The 15,816-nt window shown below is 45.3% G+C and overlaps 1 protein-coding gene across 5 annotated transcripts in view; it reads left to right on the top strand.

The window, feature by feature from the left end:
* The window catches only part of ldlrad3 (low density lipoprotein receptor class A domain containing 3), a 98,173-nt gene that overhangs the window by 51,805 nt on the left and 30,552 nt on the right, over positions 1-15,816 (top strand). For 3 of the 5 annotated variants that reach the window (XM_072591837.1, XM_072591838.1, XM_072591835.1), the window contains 2 exons: positions 933-1,058; positions 6,353-6,487. In XM_072591837.1, coding sequence (XP_072447938.1) covers positions 933-1,058; positions 6,353-6,487 — 261 coding nt within the window. Of the gene's footprint in view, positions 1-648; positions 777-932; positions 1,059-6,352; positions 6,488-15,816 lie in introns of those variants that run through there. The other 2 variants (XM_072591839.1, XM_072591836.1) reach the window with 2 other exon arrangements.

Genomic DNA, 15,816 nt, shown 5'->3' with positions numbered 1-15,816 from the left:
AGAGTCAATGGCTGGAAGGCTGGTTTGCGTGATGGGCTGGGCTTTATTGACGACTCTCTGTAGTGTTTTATGATCTTGGGAAAAACAGTTGCCATACTACGCTCTTGGAGCCCTGTGAAATCCAGATTGACTCTGCTCACTGACCCATAGCAACTCGAATCACAAGGGGGAAGATCAACAGTTGCCCTCACATTTAGAAACACTGGCTTCGTCTGTCAGTTAATAAATCTGCCCGTCCCTCTGCATAGGAGATAGGCTGCTTTCCATGGTGCATCTGTAAAAATTGGTAAGAGTCATTGTGGACATGCCAAATTTCCTTAGCTTCCTGAGATAGTAGAGCTGTTGTTACACTTTCTTGACCATTCTGTCAATGTGGACAGACCAGAATAAATTGTTGGTGATCACCACTCCCAGGAAGCTGACCCTGTCTGCCATCTCCACCATTGATGCCCCCAGGGCCGTACCCCCCACTCCACTTCCTGATGTCAATGACCAGCTCCTTCATTTTGCTGACATTGTATTTCCCTGCATGTCTGCTGATTCGGTCATCATTGCAACTTGGCAGAAGAAAGATTTTTGAAAATGACTAGAGGGAATTCGGCATGTAAAGAGTTAAAAGGCGGTGTCTCCGAACCCTCCCATTCCCAGACACCATCTGTTGAGAGAGGCAGTGAGTGCAGAGGGATGGGCAGATTTATTAACTGACAAACTAAACCCGTGTTTCTAAATGTGAGGGCAGCTGTTGATCTTCCCGCTTGTGATTCACGTTGCTATGGGTCAGTGAGCAGAGTTGATCTGGATTTCACAGGGCTCCCGGAGTTCAGACTCTCAAGCTGTCAGATCCTTTTGTTTTTAATGTTTGGATAAATGAGTTTTCTTTTGTTGCCTTTCCTGGACTTTCCTCTGATCTTATCTTCTCTTCTCCCTTACAGCAAAAGTCAAATCCAAGTGTGCACCAACCTTCTTCCCCTGTGCAAGTGGCGTCCATTGTATCATTGGGCGTTTCCGTTGTAATGGATTTGAAGATTGTCCAGATGGTAGTGATGAGGAGAATTGCAGTAAGTGCTTTAATCATCATTGCAATATGCTGAGAAAGAGTGGGGGCAAACTTTAGTCAGCTTCAGTTCGAACAGGTCTCACACTTTGCTTTCGATACATAACCCATTTAAAGCTTTTTATTTTTTCCTTAAGAGTTTGTAATCCGCCTCACTCTTTGTAGCACCATAAATCTATTATTTACAGTCACTAACTCCAGTTGGAAGTATTCCCAAAAGGTTTATCGCACGACCTTCCACCTGCAACTGCCCTCCTGTTCTAAAAAGCCATCTCTTTTCCTTTTGGATCATTTTTGTACAACTAACTGTTCGATGAAAGCATGTGTTATTTTTTGAAAAAATAACTAAGTTGATTTTATTCCCTGTCTGATTTTCCTCTCCCAGTTTATCGCAATAGTGTCCGGGAGATTGCTTTTTGATTCCTGGAGTCTCCCGGAACAGTATTGGAGGACTGGTGACGGTGTTCCCAGTACATTCCATTGAATTCTGGGCGTCTCCGTGCAAGTTAACCTCTTCAGGTTACCCCTGCAGAACAGTTAAGAGGGCCAGAAACTTGAATAAGTTGGTGCAAAATCCAGAAAATCCTTAGAGGAATTTGTTTGGGAAGGCTAAATGTGTCCTCATGTGAACAGCCTTTGATTGTATAGCCAGGCAATCTGCACTATCTACTCCCTCCATTGTTTATGTTTGTTCCAATTCTTCCTCTGGTCTGCCACCGTTCACTGCTCGGACATGCCCTCTCTGTGTGCATCTTTCCAGGGATTGACAGTCCTTTCTCCACCTTCTTGTGTTTAGAAAGGCCATTAGCAGATCTGATTCCTCAAAGACATTCGATCGTTCTGATACCTCCAAGAGATGACAGTGGTGGAGAGATCACCATCAGTGGTGGTGACAGTGTCACATCATGATATCTCGTGTTATGAAACATGTTAATCGTAGAAACTCCATGCAACACTGAGATGGACTACTTTACTTTGACCACAGGAGCACATTTCATATGGACTGACTTAGATATCACTGTGGTTACCACAACTCCCCTTACAACTTTACTTACTGCAGGGATATGCAACAGCACTCAGTACATTAATCCATCTTCCTACCGAAGTACCTTACATCATCTGGTTCAGCAGCGTTCAGAAACCGAGACAGGCACTGGGGAGCATTTGAACAAAGTGTGCGCACTAATAGTTAACAAGAATTCCTCTACGAACTCTTGTTCAGAGAGGAAAGCCTGTCTTTACCAGAACTGAGTCCAAATGGGCTAGAACTATTATCTTAACACTTGAAACTCTGCTTATTCTGTTGCTCCTCGCACAGGATGTTGCTGTTTGTGCAGCCCGGGTAAAGGTTAAAGTTACGAAAGTGCCATATCTAATCGTTTCTGACAACGTGCAGTCATCTGTCTGTGCCGTCATTTGATAAAATTTTCCGGCATCGGCACGTTCAAGCAGTTTCCTTGTTTTATGGAGAAGGAGCTTCAGGGCTTTTCTGTTGTGCTGTTAATGGCGGTGAAGTCGTCAGTGTGCCTCTGACCTCCGTGACCCCTCAAAGCCATGACCCTGCATGCCATCTGATGGCCTCCACTCCTCCCTGACTCCTGACCTCCCTTGCCCCACCCAAACACTGTTGAGTGCTAGCAGAGAAAGAGAGTCATTAAGCTCCAGAAACCAGGAGAAGCTCCTCGTTTGACACACAATAATGCAGCCGAGTAGGAGGCCATTCAGCCCAACTTTCCTAATGCTGGTCCTGTGCTCCAGCTTTCCAGACTAGAAGTCTCACTTCCCCGACATCTGACAATTTTCCTCTTCTATTATTTATCCGATTCTCTTTGTGATGGTGAATTCGAGATCACAAAAGATAAAATTGTCTTCATCTTCCCTCTGGTTCTTTTGCTAGTTCCCCTGTGATTCCTAACGTGAGTTTCCACTGATGTTTGCTAAAGGGAGTTTTCGGTGTTCAGCTCTGATTGTCCTTGAATACAAACCTTGAAATTAGATGGATAATATTCTAAAGATTTGCTCGATGAACCTGGGATTTCCACACAATTGAACTGGATGTCAATGAAATACTACAGTTCACCAGTGCTCCCTGGAGATATTTGCCTGAGGTTCTTCAATCATCTTCTTTGCAAGCTGTTCAGAATAGGGATTGTTGTTACTCCTGTGTAAAATCACTGTAGGACATGGGAACTACAGAATACAGAGGAACCTCAATTATCCAGCATTTGATTAACTGAATTTCGGATTATCTGAACAAGAGCGCAAGGTCCCGATGCTTTGTTAACTATGTTATCCGGCATCAATTGTCCAGCATTCAATTAACTGGACAGTGGTTCAACCAGGGGCCATTAGATTGGTATGGACAGGAGAACGTGGATGAGTGTGATTCTCACACCCACAGCTCTGCTCTGCAGGAATCAATGAAGCAAGGCTGAGCTGCGGTCAACTCTGCCTCGATGGCTCACCCAAGGGACAGTCTGGGTCCTGTCTCAGTGCCTCACCCTCCCCAGTTTGTAGCTCTCAGAGACAAGAAGGAGACCATGCTGGAGCGCAGCATTGAACATGGTTTCCAGACTGTGATAATCCCTGTGTCTAAATGCTTTTGGGGTCTGATTGCTGCCATTAGACCAGCGCTGTCAGTGATACAGTGGAGCCTTTAATCCAAGGGCAAGTGCAGTGGCGACAAATGGTGCCTACATGCCTGATGCTGCTGCCTGTTCGGGAGCTATTCCGATTCCAGCCTTTCCCTCAGATCATGGAAAAGCTCCTGGGATCCAAAGGCAAATGCTTCTCCAGCAGCCCTTTGTAAAGTACCAGCCGGAGTCTTAGCCCTCAGGTGACATTTTGAAATAGCTTGAGTATAAATAGGGTTTTAAAAAACATGTGACGATGCTGAAGAGTGCATTAATAGCGCTTTGGCAACAGAATAGACTGTGTAGTGAAGTAACAGCTGTTATAGAGGAACAGTAGAATTATTGAGAAAACGTGACATTTGTTTCTTGCTGACACTTAGACAATGATTGCTGGCAGTCAGACAGAAGTAAAATGCGCTAACGTGGTGTCATATTGTAGGACAGGTCGTGGATGCGAGAGTGTCCCTTAGCAGAAGATAGAGCAGAATGATGCCAAGCAGTGAATTCCACTAAGTTACACTGAAAGAAGATTCATTGATGATGATGTTTCCCACAGACCCTTACATCAGTCCCTGTATAAACTCTCAGTGTCTCCCTCAGTCCTTGCATAAAGTCACAGTGTCTCCCTCAGTCCCTGTATAAACTCACAGTGTCTCCCTCAGTCCCTGTATAAACTCAGTGTCTCCCTCAGTCCCTGTATAAACTCAGTGTCTACCCCAGTCCCTGTATAAACTCACACTGCTCCCCCCCAGTCCCTGTATAAACACACAGTGTCTCCCTCAGTCTCTGTAAACTCCCAGTGTCTCCCACAGTCCCTGTATAAACTCAGTGTCTCCCTCAGTCCCCGTATAAACTCTGTGTCTCCCTCAGTCCCTGTACAAACTCACAGTCTCTCGCTCAGTCCCTGTATAAACTCACAGTGTCTCCCTCAGTCCCTGTATAAACTCACAGTGTCTCCCTCAGTTCCTGTCCAAACTCAGTGTCTACCTCACATCCTGTGTAAACTCTCAGTGTCTCCCTCAGTCCCCGTATAAACTCACAGTGTCTCCCTCAGTCCCCGTATAAACTCACAGTGTCTCCCTCAGTCCCTGTATAAAGTCACAGTCTTCAGTCCCTGTACAAACTCAGTGTCTCCCTCAGTCTCTGTATAAACTCCCAGTGTCTCCCTCAGTCTCAGTCCCTGTATATATTCTCAGTGTCTCCCTCAGTCCCTGTATAAACCCACAGTCTCCCCCTCAGTCCCTGTATAAAGTCAGTGTCTGCTTCAGTCCCTGTATATACTCACAGTGTCTCCCTCAGTCCCTGTATAAACTCACAGTGTCTCCCTCAGTCTCTGTAAACTCACAGTGTCTCCCTCAGTCTCTGTAAACTCACAGTGTCTCCCTCAGTCTCTGTAAACTCACAGTGTCCACCTCACACCCAGTGTAAACTCTCAGTGTCTCCCTCAGTCCCTGTATAAACTCAGTGTCTCCCCCAATCCCTGTGTAAACTCACATTGTCTCCCTCCGTCCCCATATAAACTCCCAGTGTCTCCCTCAGTCCCCGTATAAACTCACAGTGTCTCCCTCAGTCCCTGTATAAGCTCACAGTTTCTCCCTCAGTCCCCGTATAAACTCACAGTCTTCAGTCCCTGTACAAACTCACAGTGTCTCCCTCAGTCCCTGTACAAACTCACAGTGTCTCCCTCAGTCTCTGTATAAACTCTGTGTCTCCCTCAGTCCCCGTATAAACTCAGTGTCTCCCTCAGTCCCCGTATAAACTCTTCAGTGTCTCCCTCAGTCCCTGTATAAACTCAGTGTCTCCCTCAGTCCCTGTATAAACCCAATGTCTCCCTCAATCTCTGTATAAACTCACAGTGTCTCCCTCAGTCCCAGTGTAAACTCAGTGTCTCCCTCAGTCCCTGTATAAACTCAGTGTCTCCCTCAGTCCCTGTATAAACTCAGTGTCTCCCTCAGTCCCTGTATAAACCCTCAGTCTTCAGTCCCTGTACAAACTCAGTGTCTCCCTCAGTCTCTGTCTAAACTCAGTGTCTCCCTCAGTCCCTGTATAAACTCAGTGTCTCCCTCGGTCTCTGTATAAACTCTCAGTGACTCCGTCAGTCCCTGTCTAAACTCACAGTGTCTACCTCAGTCCCTGTGTGAACTCTCAGTGTCTCCCTCAGTCCCTGTATAAACTCACAGTCTCTCCCTTTGTCCCAGTATAAACTCACACTGTCTCCCTCAGTCCCTGTATAAACTCACAGTGTCTCTCTCAGTCCCAGTATAAACTCAGTGTCTCTCTCAGTCTCTCTGCAAACTCTGTCAGTCCCTGTAAAAACTCACACTGACTAGTGGTAACACTTGGGGATAATGCCTGTCAATGGGCAGGAATCCCATGTCATTCTCTTGTTGGCTACAGATTAATCTGTGGTGGTGATGCCTCTGTTAGGAGACTGACACGGGGCCTGTCCTGTGATTAAGTGGATTCTGCCAATGTGTTTCCCATCATGACATGCTGCCTTAAATTCAGCTCATTATATGTGACAGAAGTTATGTCTGGTTTTGTGTAACATGGTGTCCATGTCCTCTTGTGTACAATAGACAGTTTCCATACCAGTGTCTATGTAGCAGTCACTTGTGACAGCCAGCTCTGTGTACTGCCTAATGGTGTTGTCTGTTCTTCATAGCAGCAAATCCCCTCCTATGCTCGACAGCCCGCTTTCACTGTAAGAATGGCAGGTGTATCGACAAAAGCTTCCTGTGTGACGGAGTCAATAACTGCCAGGACAATAGCGATGAGGACGACTGTGAGATCTCTCCAGGTAAAATTCCACTCACGCTCACAGATTATAGCATGGATTTCGCATTCACAAAATACTACACAGCAGTAAACCTGGGCAAGATGCAATGAAACAGGCCTTTACATTTGGCCATGCTCATTGCTAATAAACAGTTCGATTCACCTGCTAATGACTGACCCACCGTTTTCTTTGTCTCTCTCCTTCTGATTTCCCCCCCACGTTTTATTCTGTCTTTGGTATTCAAGATTTTTATAGAATAGAATCCCTACAGTGTGGAAACAGGCCCTTCGGCCCAACAAGTCCACACCGACCCACCGAAGCGTAACCCACCCAGACCCATTCCCCTACATTTACCCCTTCACCTCACACTACGGGCATTTTAGCATGGCCGATTCACCTGACCTGCACATTTTTGGATTGTGGGAGGAAACCGGAGCACCCGGAGGAAACCCACGCAGACACGGGGAGAATGTGCAAACTTCACAGAGAGTCGCCTGAGGCGGGAATTGAACCTGGGTCTCGGGCGCTGTGAGGCAGCAGTGCTAACCACTGTGCCATCGTGCTGCCCAATGTACATAGCCCCATACAGTTTGATAACAGTACAAGACCTCTTGCAGTCTGTCGGTGTTGTATACCGGTGCTGGGTACAGTCGCTATAATGCCACCTGTGCAGCCATTGTACAGGTCGCTGTGCCGATTGTGTATAGGCTTTAGGGGAAAAATGTGGAACAGACCTACTGTAAAATAGCCACATTGGCTCAAAAGAAACAGAAAATTAATTAAAATGTCTTAATTGGAAAGCCTTAGCATACAGATTATTAGGTTTTTAAGGCGATGAAGACCTCAATAAGATAAATGATGGAAAGGAGGGAAAGAATAGTTCCTATTAAGGGCCACAGTGGTTGTTTGTACGTGGAGCCAAAAGGCATAGATAAGGTTCTAAGTGAATAGTTTGTGTCAATGTTCGCTATTAATAGGGATGATGTGGGTTTAGAAATCAGGGAGAATGTCTATGATCTAATTAAAGAAATTAGCACAGTAGAGAGGAGTTTCTGAGTGATCTGGCTATCTTAAAAATAGATCACTGTCCAGGGTCAGATGAAATGTACTGCAGGTTGGTCAGTGAGACAAGGGAGGAAGCAACAGGGGCATGAGCAATAATTTTCAATTCCTCCCTGGCCACAGGAGAAGTGCCAGAGGACAGCCAATGTGGTACCGTTATTCAGGAAGGGGGCAAAGGGTAGACCAGGAAACTATAGGCTGGACAGTCTAACCTGATGGTGGGAAACTACGGGAAGCAATTCTGAGGGACAGAATGAATCTGCAGTCGGAGAAGCAGGGATTAATCAAGAACAGTCAGCATGGTTTTGTTAAGGAAAGGTTATGTCTGACCACTTCGATTGAATTTTTTTGAAGAGGTGACCAGGTGTGTAGATGAGGGCGATATTTTTGATGTCGCCTACTTGGACTTCAGCAAGACTTTCGATGACATCCCTCATAATTCACGGATAATATGAAAATTGGTGGAGTGGTAATTAGTGAGGAGGATAGCCTTAGATTATAGGAGGGTATAGACTTGCTGGTCAGATAGGCCTTGTGGCAAATGGTTTCAATCTGGATAAATGTAAGGGTGATGCACTTGGGCAGGACAGACAAAGCAAGGGAATACGTGATGAACAGTAGGTCCCTGGAAAGCACCAAGGATCAGACGGACCTTTGTGCAACGTGATCCTGTTCCTTAAGGTATCACGACAGGTGGATAAAGTGGTTCAGAAGGCATCTGGGATAGCTGAGTTGTAGAGTTTAAGAGCAGGGAGGTTATGCTGGAACTGTACAAAAATGTTGGTTAGGCCACAGGAGAGTATTGTGTATAATTGTAGGAGCCACATTCTAGGAGGGATGTGATAGCATTGGAGAGGATGCAGAGGAGGTTTACCAGGATGTTGCCTGCACTGGAGAGTTTCAATTAGGCACAGAGATGGGATAGACTGGGGTTGGTTTCCTTCGATCAGAGGGGACACAGTGAAGATGTGTAAAATTGTGGGTGCATAGACGGGAAGAGACTTTGCCCCTTGATGGAGGGGTCAGTGATCAGGGGCATAGATTTAAGTAAGGAACGGGAGGTTTGGAGGAGATGTGAGAAAAGTTTATTTCACCAAGCGAGTGGGAATCTGGAACTCACTGTCTGTAAGGGTGGTAGTGGCAAAAGCCAGATTAACATTTAGGAAGAATTTAGATGTGCACCTGTGATGCCAAAGTATATAAGGCTATGGGGCAAGTGCTGGAAAGTGGGATTAGAATAGTTAGGTGGTTGTTTTTGACTTGCATAGACACAGTGGGCCTTTTTAGAGTCATAGAATCCTAGAGTCAATGGGTCTTTTTAGAGTTAAACAGCATGGAAACAGACCCTTTGGCCCTTTTCTATGCAGGAGATCTCTCTGTCTCTGTGGAAGGAAGAAACGAAGGGAGGGAGGATTTATATTAGATGTTCGGCCAATTTGAAAGGCCAGTGAGGCCAGGTTTGCAAACGACATGTTGAGGTCATCAGGGGATCTGGGAAAAGGGGAGTTCAGCCCATCCACAATCTACATGACAATATGGAAGACTGACCATTTTCTTACCAGCAGTAAAAAGCAATAGAAGGGGCAAAACTTCAAAAGAGGGGACAACAATTATCCAGCAAACCAAATTTATTGAGCAAGCAAAGGGTTTGACCTGAATTTGAAGTCAAGATGAATGAGCTTATTTGACCAGAGCTCTGAATAAATGGCAAAGGACTGTGCAGTGAATTGTTGTGATCTGGAATATCCTGCCTGCCTAGGGAATGAAAGCAAGGTCAATAGTAACTTTCAACAGGAAATTGGCTAAATAGTTGAGAAGAAAAATTGGGGCTCTGAGTACAGAGCAAGGGAATGAGATTAATTGGAGAGTTCTTTCAAAGACATAATTGACTGCGAGGTCCTGTTCTGATTCTGTCAGATCACTAATCAGATGTTTACAAACTCAGCAATATTTATAAAGATTCGCTGACAGACTATTTGTACAGATTCCTGCACCAACCCGTATATTTCAAATTCCCTCCAGTCTTTGAGTAATACAGATTTGTGTACACTCTGCGTGTGGAGTTGTTCAAATTGATTTATTTAATTCATTCATGGGATGAATGGCATTGTTGGGGAGACCATCCCTAATTTTCCAGAGGGCAGTGAGGGTCAGTCACGTTGCTGTCGGTCTAGGGTCATAGGTAGACCAAACCAGGTAAGGAACGGCAGATTTCCTTCTCTAAGGGTCACTGATGAGTTTTTACAAGAATTGACAGTGACCACCATTAGGTCAGATTTAACTGAGTTCAGATTTTACAATCTGCCCATAGTGGGATTCAAACCTTGTCCCCAGAACATTGGCCTTGGGTTCTGGAGTCCCAGTCCAGTGAAATTACCACTACACCACTGCATCCCCTATTAACTTGTTTCATGCTGTGAGTGCTGATTATCAGGATGATTTCTGAGTCTCAGGCAGCCCACTGAGTTATGTTATATCTCTGATTAGATTAGTGTAGCCTGCTGTGACCCAGCAGTCAGCTCACTGGCTGCTTTGCACTTTCTTGTTTCAGACTCTGGACCATTAAATAGACATTCAGCAGCAGTTTGATCATTTCCGGAGATGTGCTGGCTGTGTTGCAATGCCAATGTTTTATGGCATGTTTGATCTTTCCCTCAGTTCTGTCGCACACACTTGATCTTGTCCTTAACGAAGTTTTTTTTAAGGGTTTTCTTTTTAGTCATTGGACGTGAAATGTCAGTGGCAAGAACAATTGTTGCCAGTCCCACCTTGAGAAGGTGGACCACCTTCACTGTGGTTGGGAGCTGCTGTTAGGGAGGGAGTTCCAGACTGAGCAGCAGTGAAGGAGCGACGATATGATTCCAAATCAGGCTGCTGTGTGGATTAAGGAGAACGTGCAGATAGTGGTGTTCTTATCCTTCTGGATAGTGAAGGTTGTGGGTTTGTAAGATGCTGTTGAAGGATCCTTGAGAACGGTTCAATGTGACTATCCTTTTCACGCTGTGAAAGAGACAGGAGCTTATGAGGGGCATGGATAGGATAAATAGACAGGGTCTTTTCCCTGGGTGGGGGAGTCCAGAACTAGAGGGCATAGGTTTAGGGTGAGAGGGGAAAGATATAAAAGGGACCTAACAGGCAACTTTTTCAGGCAGAGGGTGGTACGTGTATGGAATGAGCTGCCAGAGGAAGTGGTGGAGGCTGGTACAATTGCAACATTTAAAAGGCATTTGGATGGGTATATGAATAGGAAGGGTTTGGAGGGATTATGGGCCGGGTGCTGGCAAGTGGGACTAGATTGGGTTGAGATAACTGCTCGGCATGGACAGGTTGGACCGAAGGGTCTGTTTCCATGCTGTACATCTCTATGACTCTATGACTCTTACATGAATATTGTTCCCATCTTATTTTTCAGTGTGTTTGTAGATTTGCAGAGGTTTACAGCATGGAAACAGGCCCTTCAGCCCAACTTGTCCATGCTGCCGAATCTTCACAATTAAACTAATCAATTTGCCTGTGATTGGTCCATATCCCTTCATAACTATCCTATCCATGTACCTGTCTAAATGTTTCCTGAATGACAAAATTGTACTCGCCTCCACCACTACCTGTGGTAGCCCTTTCTAGACACTCAGCACCCTCCGTTTGAAGAAATTGCCCCTTTTGTATCTCTCCCCTCTCACCTTAAACCTATGCCCTTTAGTTTTAGACTGTCCTACCCAGGCTATCTACCTGATTTATCTCCCCTCATGATTTTATAAACCTCTATAAGGTCACACCTCAGTCTGCTATGCTCCAGCGAAATACATCCCAGCCTATCCGGCGTCTCCTTATAATCGAAACCTTCCAGTCTGGGTAGCATCTGAGTAGACAATATTAGTGTTACGTGGCTGAGGAATAAGTGCAGTCCCAGTCTCAAAGCAAAAAACAAAAATAGTTCATATTGATTTTTACAAAAATAGGGTTAACCGATATCAGCCAGCACTGTAGTCAGAGAGTCTGCTTTTTCTAATACGTGAAATACCCATAACACCTACCCCCCCCACCCCCACCCCCACCCCAACCCCCAACCTCCTGAGACCCTCAGGAATGTGTTGAGAAAATGACAGGGTTCATTGTATGAAGTACAATGTTTACAAGGTCACAATTTACCCATTCCAGGAGAAATTGGGAACAGACTCAGACCTGCGGAGCGGGCATCCCATACTAAATTAACCCCTTCCACTAAAAATGAAGATGGAGTGGAAAGCATCATTGTGCTTCGTGCTGAGTTTGCTGCTGTGTTAAGGGACTGGGCAGGGCTGCAGTTTAGTTCAGGCCTTGTGCCAGGCTGCCTCCTTCCCTAAGCTCCTCAGTTTCACCCCGTTTGCATGGGCTGCATTTTTTTCAGGCCATCAGCCTCTCTTGTTTCTTGCCTGCGCAAATGATTTCCCCCTTTCTGGTGCCGACTTACGGTGTCAGTTAGTCTGCTGGGAGAACAGAAATCCATTCTGGCGTCAGGTTTCTCTCGAGAGCAGAGATCAGCTTAATCAGCCCATTGCCATGGGAACCGGAGTTTAGATTTCCCGGAGTCTCTGTGCACTTTGGCAGCTCACTCTCAGCAGCCCCAAGGACCCCTGCCACTTCCTCTGTTTTGCTTGGAGCAACCTGCCAGCTCATGTGAATGGAGAGTCCCGAGGGGGGTGGGTGGCAGGGGGAATGGTGGAGGTTGTGGGCTGACAGGAGCCTTTCTGACACTCTCTCAAGCTTATTCTACCTGTGGCTGCTAATGAATTCCCGCATGTCGGTGGTTCCTGGCAAAGACCACCTAAGGAGACTGTGTTGGAGTGCCCTTTTCTCAAATGGCTGTCCCCTTAAACATCATCAAATGGAGCCCAGCCTCAGCTGACTCACAAATGACTGTGGGGCCACAAGAATACTGTGAAGAGATTAAATCCTGCAGGGGATTAGAATTGTGTCCCTTGCTATTTGGGACATGGAAAAGGCTGGATGTAACAGTAAGGTCTCGCTTTGAGCTCCTGGAATATGAAAGGAGACTGCTTCTCTTTTGTACCCAGTTGGGTGAAGGGCATTCTACTGTTTTTTGTTGTTGTTGAACATGTTGAACAATGCTTTGTAAATGCAACTGTGCCACATTCCACTGAAGCGCAGCAGACTCCATGCAGACCTAAGGCAGAGAGGAGGAATCTGAAGTATTCTTTACCACAGAATACCATGGGTCATCAAGTGTATTCAAGGCTGAATTAGACAGATTTTAATCAGGAAGGGCAATCCAGGGTTCTGGGGAAAAAACAGGAATGCTAATGCAGGCTTGATGGGCTAAATGGCCTACTTATGTTCCTATGTCTTAAGTGAAGGCTTAACTCTACAATATTACAGTAGCAAACATCAGAATGACGAACTGTGGTCCCTCGAGCAGCTTTTCCCTAATTGCATAAGAGACAGACCAGTAGCAGACATCCAGTGCAGAGCTGTTTTATGGTGAAGTTAGACTTTGTAACACGTTTCGCTACCTTAATTCCAACGTACATCTCACCCAGTGAAGTATTTCTGAAGTATCATTATGGCTGTAATCAGCAACATGATTTAAGAAAAGTTAATCAGTTTTAGGTATTGTTTGGGGCTAAACACCAGCCTGGGACACCAGCATGGGGGGCAGTTGGACCAATTAGATTGATTAAAAAGGCTCTGTTTAAGAGGAGCCCACTGTTTGTACTGCAGAGATGGAGCAGATCGACCACGAATTGCTGTTCCTGGTGCTACAGAGAGGCAAGCGTTCATAGCTTAGCAGCCAGCATCACTTGGTTGAAGTGCAGAATAGAAACTCTCATCAAATATGAGTTGCAGATCCTTTCTGATATTTCTTGGAATAAGGAAACTGGACAGCTTCTGTTGCTAATGTGCAAATACTCCCCACCAAATTTTCCTTTTTTGAATATTGGGCACTCTTGGAGTCAAAACAAAATCTGTGCCACTGTAACTCTACGACTTTATGCAACAGTTTCTCACGGTCGATGGTTCATAACCTTCTGCAGGATGCTCATCCCTCCAGCTGCTGAGCTCAACAAAACATTCCTCAAAACTTACTGATCTCAAGGGCTGTCTCTCTCAGCCATAAGGTTAGTATGTTTTGCAAACTGATACGATGTTTGAAGTCTCCGTTTTCCCAGGGTTACTCAGGAAAGCGAGTAGCTGATGAAAGTTGGTGTGGTGGGGCATGCAGTAAACAGCATGCTGTGATTGACTTGTGTACATTCAGCCTCCAGACTAACAAAGGCTCACAGATCACTGCGGTCTTAGCTCTACAGACTCACTAAGACCCACAGAGCGCTGCTGATCAGGGGTTAATCTTGTCAAGGTTTGTGGATTTCCACCAGGCACAATAGAGCGACAACTCGCACCATGGAAACAATGCTGATACGTACAGTAAGCTTTAAAGTCTTAGCAAATTACTGCATCACATGAAAAATAGGAAATTGTTCTGCTAAACCTATTCTCTTACAATGGTGGACCTTTATCTTCAAGCGGTAGTGTAGAACACTCTCGTACACCTCCCACAACAAGCAGCTTATTCCAATATTCCCTGTTTACGCAAACACTCAAAGCCAACATTACTCCCAACACCGAGTGTATGTGTCAAACCCAGAAGTGGAGCCTGGAGTCATTTCCTCCTTCAATCACTGAATTGAATTGTGCATTAGATACAGAATTTGCCCTGAGTTTTGTGGGGGGGGACCAGGCACATCCAGATGGTTTGTGATAACATTGTTGCTCATTTTTTTTCCCTCTTCTCTTTGTTCAAATCTGATGTGCTGATCACTGTTGCAAATGAGGACAGCGAATATCCCCCCCATGAGGAATGACTTTTCGTCTCAGCCCCAACAAGAGATCAGCGTATCCAGCTCCTACCCTGATCAGTTTAAGTCAACAATCCAGTTGAACAAGGAAGCATTCGAGGCAGTGTGTTAAAATCCAGCCTAATTATTATTCTGAACTGGTGTGCTTGTTCTGTCCTCTGTGAGGCCCCTTTTATAGGATGCACTGAATAGGTATCATTGTTACTGAAGGTAGAAAGAAAGGGATTATGTTGGCTCAGCGGCATACGACATGAGGCTGGCCATTGAGAACTAACTTTACTTTGACTGCGTAGGCACTACAGGGATATAATAGCATTTGAAGCTGTTTTTGAACATGAGGGTCTCAGACTTTATATGCATATCCAAAAGACGGTGAAAATGTTTTAAATGATTGAAAGCCCTTAACTATTTGCCATAAACCACGAATGCAGATTCTGTAATTTCATGTCCTCTGTGTGGAGCTGTATCTGTGTTAATGCACTTCAATATCGTAATGTGTCTGCAATCAGTGGTTCAGGTGGGATTTCAGAAGGAATGGTGCGATTTCTCATGGACCTGGTGCCTCTGATCCCATCACTGCAGGGTCAGTCCTTCAGTCTGAAGCAGCCACCACTCCCAACACTCAACGCAACTTAATCCAGAAAGTTGCCAAGGCATAAAATTGCCACCAAAGCAACTTTTTTTTAGCCTCACTTAAAGTTGGCAAGAGGATGACAAATGTGTTGGAAGTGTCAGTATACAAAAGCCCTACATGGCTAAAGAATCCCAAGCTGTGAGCCATTAGCCCCGTATTGACCCCACTCTGGTGGGATGAGAGGCTGTAATATATAAATACTCCATTAAGCCAGAGACAATGAACAGTCCCTCCCTCCCTCCCTCTCTATCTCTCTCTCACAAGTGCACACACACACACGCACACCTTGAAGAGATACACAAGGCCCACCCAGAAAACTGTTGTGTGTTTAATCTTTCATAACATGAACATTATTTTACTATTCTGCATTGGTTTCTAATTTGGTGAAAACAGAGGAAAGTCAGTCAACCAGGGATTGTTCAGACGTGAAATAGGTTGGATGGAAAGCTCCTGTGTTTATGCATCAGAAGGGAAAGGGTTAATGGAACTCTGAGTACAGATGGAAGCCATTGCTGGCTTTGCTTTGGTCTGTGTCAGTTTTGAGAGTGACTTACTGAGGCCTCTGTAATGCAGTCTGTCACACAGATGGGCAGCAGATGACGGGAATTAGTTAACAGTACACTGAGCAAGGAAGAGGCCAAGGTAGATTCACAGAGCAGCATGAACTTTATCAACAGGACATTTTGTCAGCTGGTCCATCTTAGGTGCACGTTAATACCTCCTGCTACATCATATGGTGTGTTGCAGCAGACTGTGGTAGAAGTTTTAGCTTCAGTCATAGCATTGCCTGTTTAGCCAGT

Source organism: Chiloscyllium punctatum, chromosome 22, assembly GCF_047496795.1.
Source record: "Chiloscyllium punctatum isolate Juve2018m chromosome 22, sChiPun1.3, whole genome shotgun sequence".
NCBI lineage: Eukaryota > Metazoa > Chordata > Chondrichthyes > Orectolobiformes > Hemiscylliidae > Chiloscyllium > Chiloscyllium punctatum.
Note: the sequence above shows the minus strand (reverse complement) of the source record. Positions and strands in the feature narration are given on the sequence as shown.